The 20,098-nt window shown below is 40.7% G+C and overlaps 1 protein-coding gene across 1 annotated transcript; it reads right to left on the minus strand.

Annotated features, from left to right (window-relative positions):
- Positions 1-824: 824 nt before the first annotated feature.
- Positions 825-13,972, minus strand: LOC121777443. Its single transcript, XM_042174706.1, has 2 exons — positions 13,238-13,972; positions 825-1,099 (listed from the first exon to the last, which is right to left on the minus strand). The coding sequence occupies exon 1, from the start codon at positions 13,785-13,787 to the stop codon at positions 13,242-13,244; it is 546 nt and encodes a 181-aa protein (XP_042030640.1). The 5' UTR covers positions 13,788-13,972; the 3' UTR covers positions 825-1,099; positions 13,238-13,241.
- Positions 13,973-20,098: the final 6,126 nt, after the last annotated feature.

The raw sequence follows: 20,098 nt of genomic DNA on the forward strand, positions 1-20,098 counted from the left end.
TTCTCAAAGTGTATAAAGGTAATGTGTATACGCACTCAAATCATGCATCATGCAAAGTTTACCATAGGCTTGCTCAAAGTCTAATCCTTCCTCTACTAGATGTGATTAAGCATCAAAAGTCTGAAAGGTCTTTATTTTTTGTTGTAATGTAGGCTTTTTGGTAGGTGAGGAATATTTGGCTAAAAAGTGACTCAAAATAAAAATATCCCAAGTAGAGTTAAATTGACTCCACTTTTCTAATAACCCAAGATACTTCTAACACTTATTTTTCTCCTTCAACTCACTTTCCAATCCTTTGATTTTTATTTTTTTTCTCCCAAACTTTCTTTCTTTTTCTTTTTCTTTTCCTTTCTTTCTTTTCTCATAAGCATCCTTTCTAAGATCAAGCATACATTTTGAATTTTCAATATTTCACAACTTGCACTTTTCTACATTTAAGCACACTACTTTTTATACTTTCCTTCTTATCTCTCCAATTCCTTTACAAAAGATATCAAAAAAATTTGGGTATAAAAGTAGCTAAGAAAAGATGGCCTAACATCCTCCAAAATCAACTTAAACACAATGTAAACTTAGGCAGACTAAGAGCAAGTTCTAGAAACATGTACATGAATGCAGATAAATCACTTAAGAAAGAAATTAGGCTCAAATCTCACAAGGTATAAGCATGATTCAAGGCGAACAAGCAATTCACAATTATGCACATTTTCACCAAACCATCATATCAAAACGTCAAGCCATACTTAATCAAAGATGAAAAGAGCTTCATATCATTGGCAACTCGGTCTAATGTGTCCCTAAGCATGCATGTTTCTAAGTTCTTCATGTTATGTTCATGACATGGATTCACCTTTGAGATTTAAAAAAAAACTAAACTAAAACCTAAACTCACGGTCCACCAATTCATCCCCCCAAAAGAAAACATACCTTGAAAATTTTCGCTTGAAGGCTGGACGGGACGAAAATCTGAAAATTTTGAAAAAATCATACTGAAAACTGCATTTGGACAGCAGTCGCTGCGACGAGTCAGAACCAATTCAGAAGGTGGCCAGTGGGCCGCTGCGAACACTGCAGCTGTCGCTGGCGAGAGTCCAGAAACCTGCAAAAATTTTCATTCAACACAAAATGAAAATTAAACCAAGAGGTACTCAAACACTTAAGCAAAAATTGTAACGCCCCACTTTTCGAACCCTAATTTTCGAACCCTAAGACGAATGTATTTATTGCTTTGATTGCAGAAATTAAATGGCGAATTATTATGTGTTTGCTTATGTGACCTAATTTTGTTTTGACCGAGTCAAATTCGTTGATTCTATGACGTGGTTATGATTAATTGATGTGGAATGAAATATATTGCGGTGAATTATATTATTATGGGGAGTGAGATTTAATTAGTATCATAAATAATTACCTTGCCCTTTCATTGTGGAATTTTCGACCACTATTATTTTGAGGAGAGGAATTCTATTTTGTTGGATTTAATTATTTGATTGGGATAATTATCCAATTAAATCCAAAGCCTAATTACCCTATTTAATTCTTGATAAAAATCGGCCCCCACTATTATTCCTAAGGAGATTTCGAAATCTCCTAGCTTGTGGGAGAAGAAGTTATTCATTTATTCAATTGATCCCTTAATTATTTCTTTCCATGTTTTAATTGGAATATCCTAGCAAATCTTGCCTTATCTATTTTATTAAAGATTTGGAAATTATTCCTTGTGGGAGGAATATTTTTACACGCCTATTCCCTATATTTTATGGGAGGATTTTATTAATTTTTATGCTCCGTATTATTTTATTCTGCTCCGTGAAAATACCAAATAAAATCATGGGCTAATTTATTAGCCATGATTTTCGAAAATCCTCCTTATTTCTCCCTCAAATTAACGCCAATCATCCCTCCCCAAATCTCTCAAATCTTCATTTCAATTATTTCCCCAAATCTTGAATTTATTGGGGAATATTGTATTTTTTCCAATTCTTTAAATAAAATATCAAACCCAAAACCTAAACCTAGCCCCCAAAACTCACGCCCACTTCATTTCACACGCCCCTCCCCTTTTCATCTCCCCCCACACTTGTTCATCCATTCAACTCAAGATCCCATCGATTTTCCAAGAGATTGTTGAAGAACCAAGGTTTTAATTGCTTCCTACCGATTATTTCGTCCAAGAAAAGGTACATTCAAACCCATATTCTTCAATCCTCTCCATCTAGACTTTCTTTAACTCCCTCATGCATGTAGAGAGTGTAGGTAATGAAGATCTAAGGGTTTAATCGGTGGGAATGTGAAGTCATACGTGTGAGTGCGTTTTGATTGCAATTGCTTGTTGATTTATTGAATCCTCGGTGGTTGATGTGCGATTTCATGAAAATATGTGTTTAAGGACTCTTTTGAGCATGATTGTATATCAAAACCTTGAAAAGATTGATTTTGAATGAGTAGGGATAAACCCTAATTCGAATTGCTATCAGTACGAAAATCTGTGATTTCCGAACAGTGTGTTCTGATGTGTTTTTGACCAACCAAACGAACTCCGATTTGACCGATTCTTTTTCCTGTATAAACTTCGTGATGTCTTCTATATTGTGTGTAAATTTCGACCCTTTTGGTTAAACTATGAATTTATGGTGAATTTTTAAAGTTGACTGCGCGATCCTGCCAAAAACGTGTTTTCTCGACCAGTAGGTTACGCCTTTGGTTTGCCCGACTTCAAGGTGGTATTTTGACATGAAATTTAAACTGAATGTTATTTGATGAGTCTACTGCCTTGTCATAGAGTTTTAGCCCCATCGGAGGTCGGATGATTTTTAAATAATTTTTACAAAAAGGTTGCGCAGAGCTGCCAGATCTCTACTTTGGTTAAACAACTATATTTGTATGCTTGAATGACATACATGAGTTTACATATGTGATGAGGTGATGTGATATGCAAAGATGTGTGATATGGTGTGATTCCTATTGTTGATTGGGAAGGGGAATGATCTAGGACATGCATGATTTTAGTCCATGTTGATGACTAATTGGGAATACCTTATCTAAAGGTGAAAATTCGTGCGCTAAACGTGATATCAAAGGAAAAGCGAAAACTTGAAATCTAAAGGGTCGAGGTGGGCTTCTTTTCTACCCTACGATATGTGTGGGTTTTTATTTTATTAAAATCTTTTACGTATGACTGTGGAGAGATAAGGGTGGTTTAAAGTGATTATCATGCCTGATTTGTTTTGACATGCCTATCTGATGTGGCTGTTGCCACTGTTATATAAATCGAATTCGGGTCCTCGTAGGGCCGAAAACCCTACGTGGATTAGTGTACACCTATGGTAGATCGTGTGCTAGCGTACGGGCTGGCCGGTCTAGTGACCTGGTTTGCGGCCGCATTCCTTGTCATGTATTGGCAGATATGGTTGATGACGATGGGGAAAAATGACTGCGCAGTCGCTATTTTGAACAATGGAAAATGTTTCGGTGCCTCGGGTCTTTTAATCTCAAACCCCGATGGTTACCTACGTATGGCATGATAATAATATGTACTCTTACTTAAAATGTTTTCGGCACGAGCCACTGAGTATTTTCAAAAGTACTCAGCCCTGCATATGTTTTCTCTATGTGCAGGTTGAGCAGCGACGAGCGGTTGGTGGTGTTGAGCAGGAATTAATAATAAACTATGGTCGTTTTGAAACTCTGAGTGTCGTCGTGTCTTCACACATGACGTCACTCTTCTCTTGGATGCTTCCGCTGGGATATTTTCTTTACTTGTTTTTACTTAACTATGAATCTTTTTGATTAAATGTTGAAAACTCGTTACTCTTTATTAATGTCAAACCTTTGGTCTTTTTACTTATCTTAATATAAATGCTTTTGGTCGTTTATTTATTAAACTTAAATTCTTAGTCAAACTTTTATTGAAACCCTAGCCTTCTATGCCCGTTCTTTAAAACCCCTTTAAGTCGCGATCGCCCGCTTTTATTAACCCTAGAGGGCGGGCGTGACAGTTTGGTATCAGAGCCTCAGTTCTTTCCACTCTGGACCCAAGAGTCTTTTTGAGTCAAAATCTATGCATGTGTAATTTGGCTAAATGATAAACATCGGAAGCTCAACACCACAACTCGTCCCTGCCCAACCAAGAAGAATGAGGTAATAAGTATCTTGATTTATATTGATCTGAAACTGTGAAATGTTGTAAATTGCGATGGGAATATTACTCTTGTGAGAATGAAATTATTTCGATGGGAATCGAAGATAATATGACGTCTTGGAAAATGTTGTTTGAAGTGTGGGATGATGAAATTACATGGATATGAAATTGCTTGATACGACTATGCCAAAAAAAAAAAAATTGTTTGAATATTTTTGTGCACACCCCGATAAGGAAAATCGGCGAATATGTGATTAGACTTCTATGAGTCTGGATAGATGAAACTCTAAATGATTGAAATTTCATGAATTGTGAAACGTAAAGTATGCGTGTGATTACTTGATTGTACTATGAAAAAAAAACACTGGTGGGAAATAAGTAAATACTACGGCTCTTGGAAAATGTTGTGAAGATATGAACCGTGAGACACTATGAGATTATACAATTGCTTTTGTTTAACCGTGAGGTATGATGGCGTTGATTGTGCTGGATATTGAAGTGTGATTGTGAACTTGTATTAATTGATGTTGAGATTTGCTATTACGCCCACGAAACTGCAAATTTTACTTGGAGAAAATACATGTTGCTTCCATGAGCGACAAAACTTTTATGCCTAGGCGTTTAAAATTTCATGACTATGAAACTGTGAAATGCAAAGCATGATACGCGCGTAGTTGCGAGTTGTGATTGTGATACAGATGAGCATGACTTGCATGATTTATGAAATGTGATTCCATGGATGATCGATTGACTAAGTGTTGCTATTCACACATATTAATGTACGATGTTTGTTATGCTATGGAACACCAAATGATTTATACGAATAAATGTATTGATTGTGCAATATATGTACGACGTTATGTGGTGAAAATTCATGACCGATGAAGTACGAGGCATCGTATAGAACCACTATTAAGGGGAATGTGGAACTTTTGAACCTTGTTGCAAACGTAGGAGCCATATGAAGCTTGAGTTAGGTAATGATCATATATACGTGAAGTACGAGGCTTCAAGCTATGCTTGAAAGTATAGAGTGCCTAAGAGGTAGGCCAGACTAAACGTGCTAGAACTTAGTTGTAAGTTGACAACTGCAATATCACTTTCCTGAGTGATAAAAACAACGAAAAATATATATTTCGAACTTTGGTGTATCCTCACAATGGCGAGATCATACCTAAGATCTAATTAAACTATGCAGTCTTGCATACCATGCCAAAATGGCTATGCGACACAAATGCGATGACGTTTACGACACCTTAAGACCACGTGTACAGCGGCAATGCTTTTCGAAAACTATGTGGCATGGCAAGAAGACTTTGAAGATGCGACAATCAAAAGAAATGTTATTAATTTCGACGATACGATGAATCTCAACTTGGAATCCACAATTCCATAGAATGATGTTACCACGTTCAAGCTCGCGAAAAATGTGCGAGGGAGTACAACCCTCATAGCTAGAACGAACGATATTTAAATCAACAGTACTTACTTGGATTCTAAATTCCTTTCGGGACGTTTTAAATAAACGTGAGCCCTTGACTATTTAAACACCTTGGTTGACTCCCAATTTGCAAGTAATGCCCATTGTACTCTCTTCATCGAGTTATGACTCGCTTTCAGTTCTTGAAAAATTTGTACTTGCCTTCGTAACCTCGGACATCTTGATTAATCGTCTTCTTTGATTCATTTTTCGTAAGGACAATATTTTGACCTTATGAACTTCCGTCATTGAACTTCATTCCTAAGCTCTTTTGCAGTTATGACCTTCAGTATAATCACACCCCCGGTCCTATTTTCTTCAAAGGATGGAATATTCTTCTTGGAACTACTGGTTCATCTCTTTATTTTGTAATCATGTATGTGGCAAGTTCTTTCTTGCAGAAGTGAAATTCTTTTTAGCTCGGTTTCACTACATATATTGTTTCATACTCAATGATTTTTCTTTCTGCAACACCAAGTTAAGGCCATCCTGTTCCCTTCTTCCTTAACGGGTTAATCGTGTTAAATTTCTGAAAAGTTCCATTCACTTTGAGTTGTCTTTAACAAACCCGCGGACCCATTGATGTGATCTCATCTTTTCCAATAACATGATGTGGTTGAACCATCATTTGTACTACTTCATGACATTTGCCCATGTTTCTAAATCCTGCCGCGACTGAATATTTTTTTGGCCTTGATATGTTGAACGATATCATTCATTGCTGTCCGGAATTTTCGCAAATTGTGATCTAGCAGTCGGCTATGGAATTTGAGAATTTTTGCAGTTTCATCCTGTTTCCATGACCCATCTCATGTTCTTTCGAACTCTCATCAGAAGTAAATTCTCAAATCTCTATGGGTTTTATTTGATACCTCTAAAACCATTTGATTCTCAGAATGGACGTTTTGAGTCCAATGGAGCTCAATCATTGCATTGATGTTCTTGTTTACTTTATTAATTTTGGAGCCTTCCCGACTAAAGACATCCTTAAAAATGTTGCAACAATTTGAAATCTGTTCATATCCAAGTAAGACTGTTGGGTCAAATTTCGAATCCTTGATACTAGACGGTAGGAAAATGCAGTGGTCGACTCGGATATACACAAGGGATAAGTTTCTATAGTCAGACATGCTCAAAAATGACACACCAACCAGAAGCGTCGACATAACCGACAAGATACATATATGCGTGAACGATCGATTGAACGATAAGCGAATAATGAATATGAGAAGATGTATTTACGGTCACCATCGTGCGAGGAAATTGTACAGGGAGTACGAGCCCCTTCATAGAGTTTATTGCACAAAATAAATATCGTCAACGAGGAAGAACCTATGAAAGGTGACGAGAAAGAGCCACGTGACGGCGATACGATCGAGAAAAAATGTGTGATAATACCATGAATATTAGAAAAAAAAATCGTGTGGAAGTTGGAAGACAAAAAGAGAAGAGTTAATAGAAATTTTCATGGGAGAACTTAAGTTAGTCGCTCACGATTTGCAAGTTATGGCGATGAGGGATATCGACGTAATTCTAGGAATGGTTTGGTTAACCACGAATTTTTGCGACGATTCGTTTTAAGGAGAGACAGATATCTCTACAAGCCCCGGGCAAGGAACCCACCTTATGCTATGGAATTTTGATGAACCGGCGAGCATCTATCATCTCCGCGCTTCAAGCTAGTACGTTGGTGAGGTAAGGACATCCCGCTTATCTCGTCTATCTACAAGGAGATGAGAAAGGAGAAAAGAAAATGGAAAACGTAGCCGTCGTGCAGGAATTTCCGGACGTCGCTCCTGAAGCTTTGCCTGGACCACCGCCAGATCGGCAATTGGAGTTCACAATCAATCTAGCACCAGGGTCGGCACCTGTATCTAAGGCACCATACAGAATGGCGCCTAAGGAGTTAGAAGAACTCAAGATACAGCTCCAAGAGCTTATGGACCTGGGATTTATTAGACCCAGTGTTTCACCATGGGGCGCGCCGGTGCTTTTTGTGAAAAAGAAGGATGGATCAATGAGGATGTGCATCGACTATAGAGAGTTGAACAAGATGACCCTCAAGAACAAATATCCACTGCCAAGGATAGATGACCTATTCGATCAACTTCGAGGAGCCGGTGTGTTCTCTAAGATGGACTTGAGGTCCGGGTACCATCAGTTGAGAGTCCGAAGAGAGGACATACCGAAGACGGCTTTTCGTACGAGATATGGTCACTATGAGTTTGTCGTGATGCCGTTTGGTTTGACGAATGCACCCGCGGTATTCATGGACTAGATGAATCGAGTGTTTCATCCCTACTTGGATAAGTTTGTCTTGGTGTTCATTGATGACGTGCTTGTGTACTCGAAGAACGAGAAGGAGCACGAGAAACATCTACGAATCGCCTTGGAAACTTTGAGGAACGAGAAGTTGTACGCCAAATTCAGCAAGTGCGAGTTTTGGCTAAAGGAAGTAAATTTCCTTGGTCACATCGTGTCGAAAGAAGGAATTCGAGTAGATCCCGCTAAGGTTGAGGCGGTGCAACAGTGGAAAGCACCTTCAACACCAAACGAGATTCGGAGTTTTCTAGGTTTGGCGGGATACTATCGAAGGTTTATAGAAGGGTTCTCCAAGATAGCGAGACCTATGACACAACAACTCAAGAAGGGAGTGAAAGTCAGTTGGACTCCCGAGTGCGAGGCTAGTTTCCAACTCTTGAAGGAGAAGCTAACTAGTGCACCAATCTTAGCTGTACCGGAACCTGGAGTGAACTACGTGGTATACACGGACGCTTCGAAGGTGGGACTTGGATGTGTGTTGATGCAAAACAACAAGGTGATTGCTTACGCATCCCGGCAATTGAGGCCGCACGAGTTGAACTACCCAACCCACGATTTGGAGTTAGCAGCAGTGGTACACGCCTTAAAGATATGGAGACATCATCTCTACGGAGTTCGATGTGAGATCTTTACGGACCACAAGAGCCTGAAATACTTCTTCGAGCAAAAGGATTTAAATATGCGACAACGAAGGTGGCTCGAATTGGTGAAGGACTACGATTGTGGCATAAATTACCACCCCGGAAAGGCAAATGTAGTGGCAGATGCCTTGAGCCGGAAGAGTCATTCCCAACTAGCCACTTTTCTCACCAAGGAAGAAAGCTTGGTCCGCGAGTTTTGTAAGATGCGTTTGGAAGTGGTGAGAGCACCGGAAACGGTGGAAGCGCGAATCGCCACTTTAGTTGTTAAGCTCGATCTAAGGACAAGAATCGTTGAAGCGCAACGAATGGATGCGAAACTAGAGGAAGTTCGTATAGAAGTGCGAACCGGCGAATCTGGACGCTTTAGCGAAGAAGGTGACAACGCGCTTACCTTCCAAGGAAGACTGTGCATACGGGACGACGAAGAACTTAAAAACGAGGTGATGAGCGAAGCTCACGAGACCCCTTATACCGCCCACCCAGGAAGTACGAAAATGTACCAAGACTTGAAGAAGTCCTTTTGGTGGAATGGTATGAAGAGGGATATAGCGGCCTTCATGGAGCGCTGCTTAGCCTGCCAACAGGTGAAGGCTCTACATCAACGACCGTATGGGAAGTTGCAACCACTAGAAATCCCCGAGTGGAAGTGGGAGCACATTGCCATGGACTTTGTGACAGCCTTGCCAAAGACGCAAAGAGGGAATACTGCCATCTGGGTAGTTATAGACCGACTCACCAAGAGTGCGCACTTCATACCGATACCCATAACCTATGGATCTAACAAGCTAGCTCAAGTGTACATAAAAGAAATAGTGCGACTACATGGAGTCCCCGTGACGATCACGTCTGACCGTGACCCGAAATTTACGTCAAGATTTTGGATCAGCCTACAACGTGAGCTAGGCACTCGACTGAACTTCAGCACGGCTTTTCACCCGCAGACGGATGGGCAATCCGAAAGAACGATCCAAACCCTCGAGGATATGTTAAGGGCCGTGGTGTTGGACCGAGGAGGGAGTTGGGAGTCCGCACTCCCGTTGATCGAATTCGCCTACAACAACAGTTTCCAGGCAACGATTAACATGGCGCCGTACGAAGCCTTGTACGGGAGAAAGTGTAGATCCCCGCTCTATTGGGACGAAGTCGGTGAGAGAAGGGTACTCGGGACCGACGCAGTTGAAGAAATGGTTGGAATCGTCCGACAAATTCGTACGAGGATAAAAGAAGCTCAAGACAGACAGAAGTCATACGCGGATGCGCGACGAACCGACTTACAATTTCAAGCAGGCGACAAGGTCTTTCTCAAGGTACCCCCGTCGAAAGGGATAACGCGTTTTGGTGTCAAGGGAAAACTAAAACCGCGATTTATTGGACCTTACGAAATCCTCGAAGGAGTGGGTCCTGTTGCATATCACTTGGCGCTACCTCCAAGCCTTGGGAGCGTGCACAACGTCTTTCATGTGTCGCAGTTGCGGAATTACGTGTTTGACCCAAAACACGTGATTCACTACCAAGAAGTCGCGTTGAACTCGGACTTGAGCTACGAGGAGAGACCCCAAATGATTCTAGACCGTAAGGTCAAAAACGTGAGAAATAAACCAGTTGCTTACGTGAAAGTACAGTGGAGAAACCACGGGCACGAAGAAGCCACGTGGGAGCTTGAGGACAAGATGATGGGTTTATACCCAGAACTCTTCCCATGAGAGTACCAAATTTCGGGACGAAATTTCTTTTAAGAGTGGTAGGATGTAACGCCCCACTTTTCGAACCCTAATTTTCGAACCCTAAGACGAATGTATTTATTGCTTTGATTGCAGAAATTAAATGGCGAATTATTATGTGTTTGCTTATGTGACCTAATTTTGTTTTGACCGAGTCAAATTCGTTGATTCTATGACGTGGTTATGATTAATTGATGTGGAATGAAATATATTGCGGTGAATTATATTATTATGGGGAGTGAGATTTAATTAGTATCATAAATAATTACCTTGCCCTTTCATTGTGGAATTTTCGACCACTATTATTTTGAGGAGAGGAATTCTATTTTGTTGGATTTAATTATTTGATTGGGATAATTATCCAATTAAATCCAAAGCCTAATTACCCTATTTAATTCTTGATAAAAATCGGCCCCCACTATTATTCCTAAGGAGATTTCGAAATCTCCTAGCTTGTGGGAGAAGAAGTTATTCATTTATTCAATTGATCCCTTAATTATTTCTTTCCATGTTTTAATTGGAATATCCTAGCAAATCTTGCCTTATCTATTTTATTAAAGATTTGGAAATTATTCCTTGTGGGAGGAATATTTTTACACGCCTATTCCCTATATTTTATGGGAGGATTTTATTAATTTTTATGCTCCGTATTATTTTATTCTGCTCCGTGAAAATACCAAATAAAATAATGGGCTAATTTATTAGCCATGATTTTCGAAAATCCTCCTTATTTCTCCCTCAAATTAACGCCAATCATCCCTCCCCAAATCTCTCAAATCTTCATTTCAATTATTTCCCCAAATCTTGAATTTATTGGGGAATATTGTATTTTTTTCCAATTCTTTAAATAAAATATCAAACCCAAAACCTAAACCTAGCCCCCAAAACTCACGCCCACTTCATTTCACACGCCCCTCCCCTTTTCATCTCCCCCCACACTTGTTCATCCATTCAACTCAAGATCCCATCGATTTTCCAAGAGATTGTTGAAGAACCAAGGTTTTAATTGCTTCCTACCGATTATTTCGTCCAAGAAAAGGTACATTCAAACCCATATTCTTCAATCCTCTCCATCTAGACTTTCTTTAACTCCCTCATGCATGTAGAGAGTGTAGGTAATGAAGATCTAAGGGTTTAATCGGTGGGAATGTGAAGTCATACGTGTGAGTGCGTTTTGATTGCAATTGCTTGTTGATTTATTGAATCCTCGGTGGTTGATGTGCGATTTCATGAAAATATGTGTTTAAGGACTCTTTTGAGCATGATTGTATATCAAAACCTTGAAAAGATTGATTTTGAATGAGTAGGGATAAACCCTAATTCGAATTGCTATCAGTACGAAAATCTGTGATTTCCGAACAGTGTGTTCTGATGTGTTTTTGACCAACCAAACGAACTCCGATTTGACCGATTCTTTTTCCTGTATAAACTTCGTGATGTCTTCTATATTGTGTGTAAATTTCGACCCTTTTGGTTAAACTATGAATTTATGGTGAATTTTTAAAGTTGACTGCGCGATCCTGCCAAAAACGTGTTTTCTCGACCAGTAGGTTACGCCTTTGGTTTGCCCGACTTAAAGGTGGTATTTTGACATGAAATTTAAACTGAATGTTATTTGATGAGTCTACTGCCTTGTCATAGAGTTTTAGCCCCATCGGAGGTCGGATGATTTTTAAATAATTTTTACAAAAAGGTTGCGCAGAGCTGCCAGATCTCTACTTTGGTTAAACAACTATATTTGTATGCTTGAATGACATACATGAGTTTACATATGTGATGAGGTGATGTGATATGCAAAGATGTGTGATATGGTGTGATTCCTATTGTTGATTGGGAAGGGGAATGATCTAGGACATGCATGATTTTAGTCCATGTTGATGACTAATTGGGAATACCTTATCTAAAGGTGAAAATTCGTGCGCTAAACGTGATATCAAAGGAAAAGCGAAAACTTGAAATCTAAAGGGTCGAGGTGGGCTTCTTTTCTACCCTACGATATGTGTGGGTTTTTATTTTATTAAAATCTTTTACGTATGACTGTGGAGAGATAAGGGTGGTTTAAAGTGATTATCATGCCTGATTTGTTTTGACATGCCTATCTGATGTGGCTGTTGCCACTGTTATATAAATCGAATTCGGGTCCTCGTAGGGCCGAAAACCCTACGTGGATTAGTGTACACCTATGGTAGATCGTGTGCTAGCGTACGGGCTGGCCGGTCTAGTGACCTGGTTTGCGGCCGCATTCCTTGTCATGTATTGGCAGATATGGTTGATGACGATGGGGAAAAATGACTGCGCAGTCGCTATTTTGAACAATGGAAAATGTTTCGGTGCCTCGGGTCTTTTAATCTCAAACCCCGATGGTTACCTACGTATGGCATGATAATAATATGTACTCTTACTTAAAATGTTTTCGGCACGAGCCACTGAGTATTTTCAAAAGTACTCAGCCCTGCATATGTTTTCTCTATGTGCAGGTTGAGCAGCGACGAGCGGTTGGTGGTGTTGAGCAGGAATTAATAATAAACTATGGTCGTTTTGAAACTCTGAGTGTCGTCGTGTCTTCACACATGACGTCACTCTTCTCTTGGATGCTTCCGCTGGGATATTTTCTTTACTTGTTTTTACTTAACTATGAATCTTTTTGATTAAATGTTGAAAACTCGTTACTCTTTTATTAATGTCAAACCTTTGGTCTTTTTACTTATCTTAATATAAATGCTTTTGGTCGTTTATTTATTAAACTTAAATTCTTAGTCAAACTTTTATTGAAACCCTAGCCTTCTATGCCCGTTCTTTAAAACCCCTTTAAGTCGCGATCGCCCGCTTTTATTAACCCTAGAGGGCGGGCGTGACAAAAATTGTCAAAACACAAAAAAAATGTCTCAAAGCAAAATAAATAATGATACAAGTGTAAAGTCATGAGCTTGACTTCTTCATTCTTGAGGAGGAGGAGGAGGAGGGAAATAAGCGTTGAGGTCGTCAAAGGCGCCAATAAGATAGGCGATGTCGCCACTCATGGTTTGGCTCTCCGCTCGAGCCTCAGCGGCCATCATTTGGAGCTCGACGATTTGTTGACGTTGTTGCACATCTGCGACCCTTTGAGCCTCCCCAAAATCTTGCTCCGCCGCCCGCCAATCGTCTTGTGCCTCCCAACCTTGTTGATTGAAGGCATTGACTTCTTGTTGCTCTACCCAACGGTTGTCCCAAGTGTTGGACATGTTTTGCATGTAGGAGAACATCTCTCCTAGTTGGGCGGAGGTGCCGACTTGGAACTCCTCGGCAGGATCCGACCTTCCTCTTCGGTGGTTTCTCCTATTGCGGCGGCGGTGACCTTCAACTTCCTCTTCTTCTTCTTCTTCTTGTTGCGGCAATGCCCCACTTCCTTGAGCATGCGAATGCTCTCTGCCCTCATGATATTGATCGATGGCATCGAAGGCAGAGTCCTCATCGGGGTCGAAGACGGGGGTATGCAACGGCATGTTTCTCTTCTTAAATTCCCCTTGAATGGGGTTAGCCTCAATGGCTCTCCCGTGGGCGGCGGTGTCGAGTTTCCAATTGGTCTTGTTTTCCCACGTATCGACCTTAGTCAAATATGGGATTGGAACGGGAAAGTGATCCCGCTCTACTTGAAGAAAGAAAGCTTGCTGATACGATCATATCTCAACTATTTAGTTACATATTTGATTTACCATATCTTTCCAATTTATATTTATATATTTGTTTCTTATTCAATAACTTAGGGTAGTAGTATTCTAGTATTATAAATAGGAGAGATTATATCATTGTAATCAATCAATCAATGAATCAATGAAATATTTTCCCTAAATTTGACTCGTGCAACGAGCATATTATCGTCCCCTATTGCTGCTCATCGGAGAACGTCCGAGAACCGGAAAATCATGAGCTTTCCTTCGAGCACGTCGAAGGTTTGGTCACAGCAACTCGCGCGAAGATCGCCATCCGGTCACGTTACGGAGGACGTCCGTAACAACTGGTGCTTTCATTGAGAGCTCATCCTCCGTCTTCGTTCATCCATATCCCCCAAGTAAATCACTAATAAAAAAAAAGTCAGCCGCATCACCACCATCTCTACCACACCCACGCTTCAGTCCGTCGACATGTCATACGACTACGCCGGCTACCGCCATCGTTAATACAACTTCCCTCAGGCCACACAGCCATTCCGTCCCTACCAGCCGATCCAACCTCGCCGTGTAACCTATTGGGACCCTCCGAGCAGCTGGGTGGATGTACTCCGTCCGCCGTCGTGGCCTGATCCAGAATCACCCTACGTCTCACACCACTTGGATCCACCCGATCCGTCGCGTCGCTTGTCGGCGATGACCCGCCGCGGGGATGGTCAACTGGTGCTGTCCCTGCGCGATAATCCGGAAGGCAGCAATCCCCCGTGCGCCTTCCCGGGATCGAGCGAGATTTTCTCCGCCGGGCTGGAGAAGATCATGGCCCGATTTGACAAATTAGAGTCCAGGCTGGAATCACGATGTGAAGAAATCGATCGCCGTATGAAAGATTTGCATGCGTCAAAAGCAGCGTATGGACGACAACCCTATGCGGATTTCGATTCGGGAGCGCCTAGTCGTCGTCCAACTGGCTGGGATCCGGCCTTCCAAACTTCCAGTCACTGTGTTGGAGAAACTCGTGCTCCTCCACTGCCGGAACCACCGCTATACCGGAAGTCGCCCTACACCGACTTGGATTCTTCATACGAGCAGCCGAGGCGATACACGACCTCGACTTTAAGGCACCCACCCTATTCGTCGGACGTGCCCCCATGAAATCCTTGTTGGAAATATTGTAGCCTTTACACGGGAAAACTCTTGCTATTACAAAAGAACAAAACTAGAAGGTAAATATAATAATATAAATTACAACGAAAGTAAAGAGATGCAAACTATAGTATTCTTCAAGTCGAGTCGAGGTATCCCTCTCTCCGCAAGACGAAATACGCCCCGGCTAGTGCTCACGGATTGGCGTAATGTCCCCAAAGATGAAACGACTTTCCTCCTATCGAGTTGAAGCACCTCAAACTCGTAGGCTCCGGCGAACTTGAATTGGAGGCGAGAACCGAGCAATGCGATGCTCCTAAGATGCGAACTAGAGTGCTTGAGCTATGAGAGAAGAGAGAATGATTGTAGGTTGTGTTGTGTATCTTCCATCTCTCAAAACAAGCCTATTTATAGGCTAGGAGTGGCCACACGAGAGGTCTCGGGTTTAAGGCACCTCATAAACACTTGGAGGTTGAAAAGCCAAAAGACTTAGGAAAAGGAAAGGTTTTGAGTCCTTTCTAATTTCCCACATATTTTTCCTACAATCCCCCACATTGGTTAGAGCGCAGCAAGCTCAAACCAACATCAGGCACAAATGCATGTATGCAGACTCTTTTGCTCAGTTCTCAGGAAACGATACTGTATTTGGAGAGGTAACTTGTGGTTTTGAACCTTCCATAGTCAACACTATCGGACATACCGGCGGACTAGTGGACGCGATGCCTTGAACTATTCCTCCTTGGTGTATGCCTAGTCAATAGCATCAACACAATATTGTCTCAACTCCATCAGTTCTCACGTTTGTGTCCGTTTCGGCCGTGGAACACCTCTTTGGAATTCATAAGTGACTCACACACACGAAGCGGCCTCACTCCTCACTTACATAGGTGATTCTTTCATGAGTATCCTGCCATACTGCATCTCCTTGAGATTTCAAGAATCATTAAAAGTCAAAAGACTTAACCTCTTACCACGTGCATGTTACAACACCCAATGCTTTCTAAAGAATGGGCGAAGATTAAAATCTTCTGAGTGTTACAGCTAGATTTGTATAGCTTCGTTTTCCCATTGAACCAATCCCATGGGATCTCCAATCGTATGGTTGGGTTACCACTATACTCATCTTTTAAGATGTGGTTTTCAGTCCCATTCCTTTTAGCAATTTTTGCATTTGATCACGGTTTAAACCTTTTGTTAACGGATCCGCTAAGTTATCCACTGACTTTACATAGTCAACTGAGATAATGCCACTTGTGATCAACTGCCTTATGGTATTATGTCGCCGACGAATATGTCGAGACTTAGCATTATAAAAGCCACTTTGTGCTCTACCTATAGCTGCTTTGCTATCACAGTGTATCAATACTGTGGGCACTGGCTTCTTCCAACATGGAATATATTCTAGGAAATTTCTGAGCCACTCGGCTTCTTCCCCTGCTTTATCAAAAGCGATAAACTCAGATTCCATGGTGGAACGAGCAATACACGTCTGTTTCATTGATTTCCACGAGACAGCACCACCCCCCACAGTGAACACATACCCACTTGTCGAAAATGAGTCTTTTGAATCAGAGATCCAATTTGCGTCACAGTACCCTTCAAGTACTTGGGGATATCTTGTGTAATGCAACCCAAAGTTAATAGTATACTTCAAGTATCTCAAAACTCTACACAGAGCTTTCCAATGTTCATTGCTTGGGTTACTCGTAAATCGGCTCAACTTGTTTACAGGACAAGCAAGATCAGGTCTAGTACAGTTTGTGATAAACATCAAACTTCCTATGACCTTTGCATACTCTTCTTGAGCAACAGAATCACCCATATTCTTGCTCAGATGGACATTGAGCTCCAAAGGAGTCTTTGCTGGCTTACAATCAAACGAGTTGAATTTCTTAAGCATTTTCTCAACATAATGAGATTGCATTAAGGCAATTCCCTCATTAGTCCTCAATATTTTGATTCCGAGAATCACATCAGCTAGACCCATATCTTTCATATCGAAATTTCTTGTCAACATGTTTTTTGTCTCGTTAATAATGGCACTATCGCTGCCCATTATCAACATATCATCAACATACAGACACACAATAACAAACCCGTTATCTGTGTTCTTAATGTAAACACACTTATCACACTCATTGATAGTGAATCCATTTGCCAACATCACGTTGTCAAATTTCAAATGCCATTGTAATGGTGCTTGCTTCAACCCATATAATGACTTTACCAGTTTGCATACTTTACGCTCTTGCCCAGGCACAACAAACCCTTCAGGTTGTTCCATATATATTTATTCTTTCAGATCACCATTCAGAAACGCAGTTTTCACATCCATTTGGTGAATCTCAAGATTGTGCAAAGCAGCAATCGCTAGAAGCACCCGAATGGAAGTGATTCTCGTAACAGGTGAATAGGTATCAAAAAAGTCATACCCTTCTTTCTGCTTAATGCCTTGGACAACTAGGCGAGCTTTGTACTTATCTATAGTACCATCGGGCTTATATTTCCTTTTCAGAATCCACTTGCACCCTAAAGGCTTACAGCCTTCAGGCAAGTCTACTAACACCCAAGTGTTATTTCTCATGATGGATTCAATTTCACTGTTGATAGCTTCTTGCCACCACGCCGCGTCTGGGCCAGACAGAGCTTCCGCCAATGACTTTGGTTCGTCATCCAACATAAAAGTTATGAAGACAGGACCAAATGTTTTAGCAACTTTAACTCTTTTACCACGTCTTGGTTCAACATCCTCAGGACTTGATCTCGTCCTTTTTGGAGGATTAGAACTAGTGGATTCATCCATCATTCTTTCACTAGAACGATCCTCTTGCCTCTTGCAAGGGTATACATTCTCAAAGAATATAGCATTCCTTGACTCAATCGTTGTTCCTTCAGCCACTCCAGGCACAACTGACTTATGGACTAGGAAACGATAGGCACTACTATTAAGTGCATGACCAATAAAGATGCAATCGACTGTTTTATGGCCTATTGCAACTTGTTTCGGAGGTGGCACTTCTACCTTCGCTAAACACCCCCACACTTTGAGGTATAAATATGAAGGTTTCTTCCCTTTCCACAACTTATAAGGAGTCACATCCCTATTTTTTAGTGGAATTTTATTCAGGATATGATTCGCTGTTAACACAGCCTCCCCCCACATGTTCTGGGATAAACCAGAATTAATCAACAGAGCATTCATCATCTCTTTAAGTGTTCGATTTTTTCGTTCAGCAACTCCATTTGACTGGGGAGAATATGGAGCCGTTGTTTGGTTAATTATACCACTTGCATGACATAATTCTACAAACGGGGCTACGTACTCACCACCTCTATCACTTCGAACATACTTAATTCGACAATTAAGTTGATTCTCGGCTTCATTTTTTAAGTCTTTAAACGCTTCAATTGCCTCATCTTTACTTCTTAATAAGTAAATGTAACAATACCTTGTGCAATCATCTATAAATGTGATGAAGTACTTTTTACCACCTCTAGTTTGCACAAATTTTAAATCACATACGTCTGTATGGATTAACTCTAGAGGTTTTGTGCTCCGTTTTACCGAGCGAAACGGTAGCTTGGTCATTTTTGCTTCAACACAGACTTCACATTTTTCTTGTGAGTTAAACTTTTCTACTTTTAGTAAATTAAGATTTACTAATCTTTTTATAGCATTTAGATTTATATGTCCCAATCTTTTATGCCATAAATCAGAGCTCTCAAGCAAATAAGAGGATGTGTCATATTCCTTATTGCTTAATCATTTTCCACGGTGAATGACTGTAACATTCAGCTCAAAAAGCCCATTCACTAGGTGACCTTCACCTATGAATTTTCCATTCTTGGTCATTATAACCTTTTCGAACTCAAATTCTAGTGAAAATCCATGATTTACTAGAAGTGAGCCTGACACTAAATTATTTCGGATGTCTGGGACATGCAGCACATCCTTGAGGGTAAGAATCTTTCCAGATCCTAATTTTAGGAACACATTACCCACACCAACCACCTCAGAAGAGGCTTGGTTTCCCATACGTATTTTTCTACCTCCAACTGATTTGTAAGTAGAAAAAACGCTTCTCTCAGAGCACACATAACATGTGGCACCCGTATCAACAAACCATTCATTGGGATTGTTACCATGGTCCACGTCGGAGACCACTGCGATCACCTCGTGATATTTGTTGTTTATAACAACACGTTCAAATAATTTGTACAGTATTGTTTCAAACAATAAGTACACAATTATATTGAACCAAATGTGCATTGGTATATTCATCAACTCATGCATCCCAAGTAATACTACCAAATCTAAATTGGTCTTGCTCGTCAAAAGACAAACGATAAACATCATTCTCAAGAGAATAGATCTCAAGGAATTAACCACTCCATAGCGCAACCACATTGCGACAGTTTGTTGCTTATTCCAGCTTTGAATTTCATGTTTCCTCCAGCTTCGGTCGACATGATTTCAACAAGAGTACAATATGGCTTTTATAATGGTAAGTCTCGACATATTCGTCGGCGACATAATACCATAAGGCAGTTGATCACAAGTGGCATTATCTCAGTTGACTATGTAAAGTCAGTGGATAACTTAGCGGATCCATTAACAAAAGGTTTAAACCGTGATCAAATGCAAAAATTGCTAAAAGGAATGGGACTGAAAACCACATCTTAAAAGATGAGTATAGTGGTAACCCAACCATACGATTAGAGATCCCATGGGATTGGTTCAATGGGAAAACGAAGCTATACAAATCTAGCTGTAACACTCAGAAGATTTTAATCTTCGCCCATTCTTTAGAAAGCATTGAGTGTTGTAACCTGCACGTGGTAAGAGGTTAAGTCTTTTGACTTTTAATGATTCTTGAAATCTCAAGGAGATGCAGTATGGCAGGATACTCATGAAAGAATCACCTATGTAAGTGAGGAGTGAGGCCGCTTCGTGTGTGTGAGTCACTTATGAATTCCAAAGAGGTGTTCCACGGCCGAAACGG

This window comes from Salvia splendens, chromosome 18, assembly GCF_004379255.2.
Source record: "Salvia splendens isolate huo1 chromosome 18, SspV2, whole genome shotgun sequence".
NCBI lineage: Eukaryota > Viridiplantae > Streptophyta > Magnoliopsida > Lamiales > Lamiaceae > Salvia > Salvia splendens.

Coding starts and splice junctions, on each gene's coding strand:
- LOC121777443 (XM_042174706.1), bottom strand. CDS start 13,787: ATGCCGTTGCATACCCCCGTCTTCGACCCCGATGAGGACTCTGCCTTC.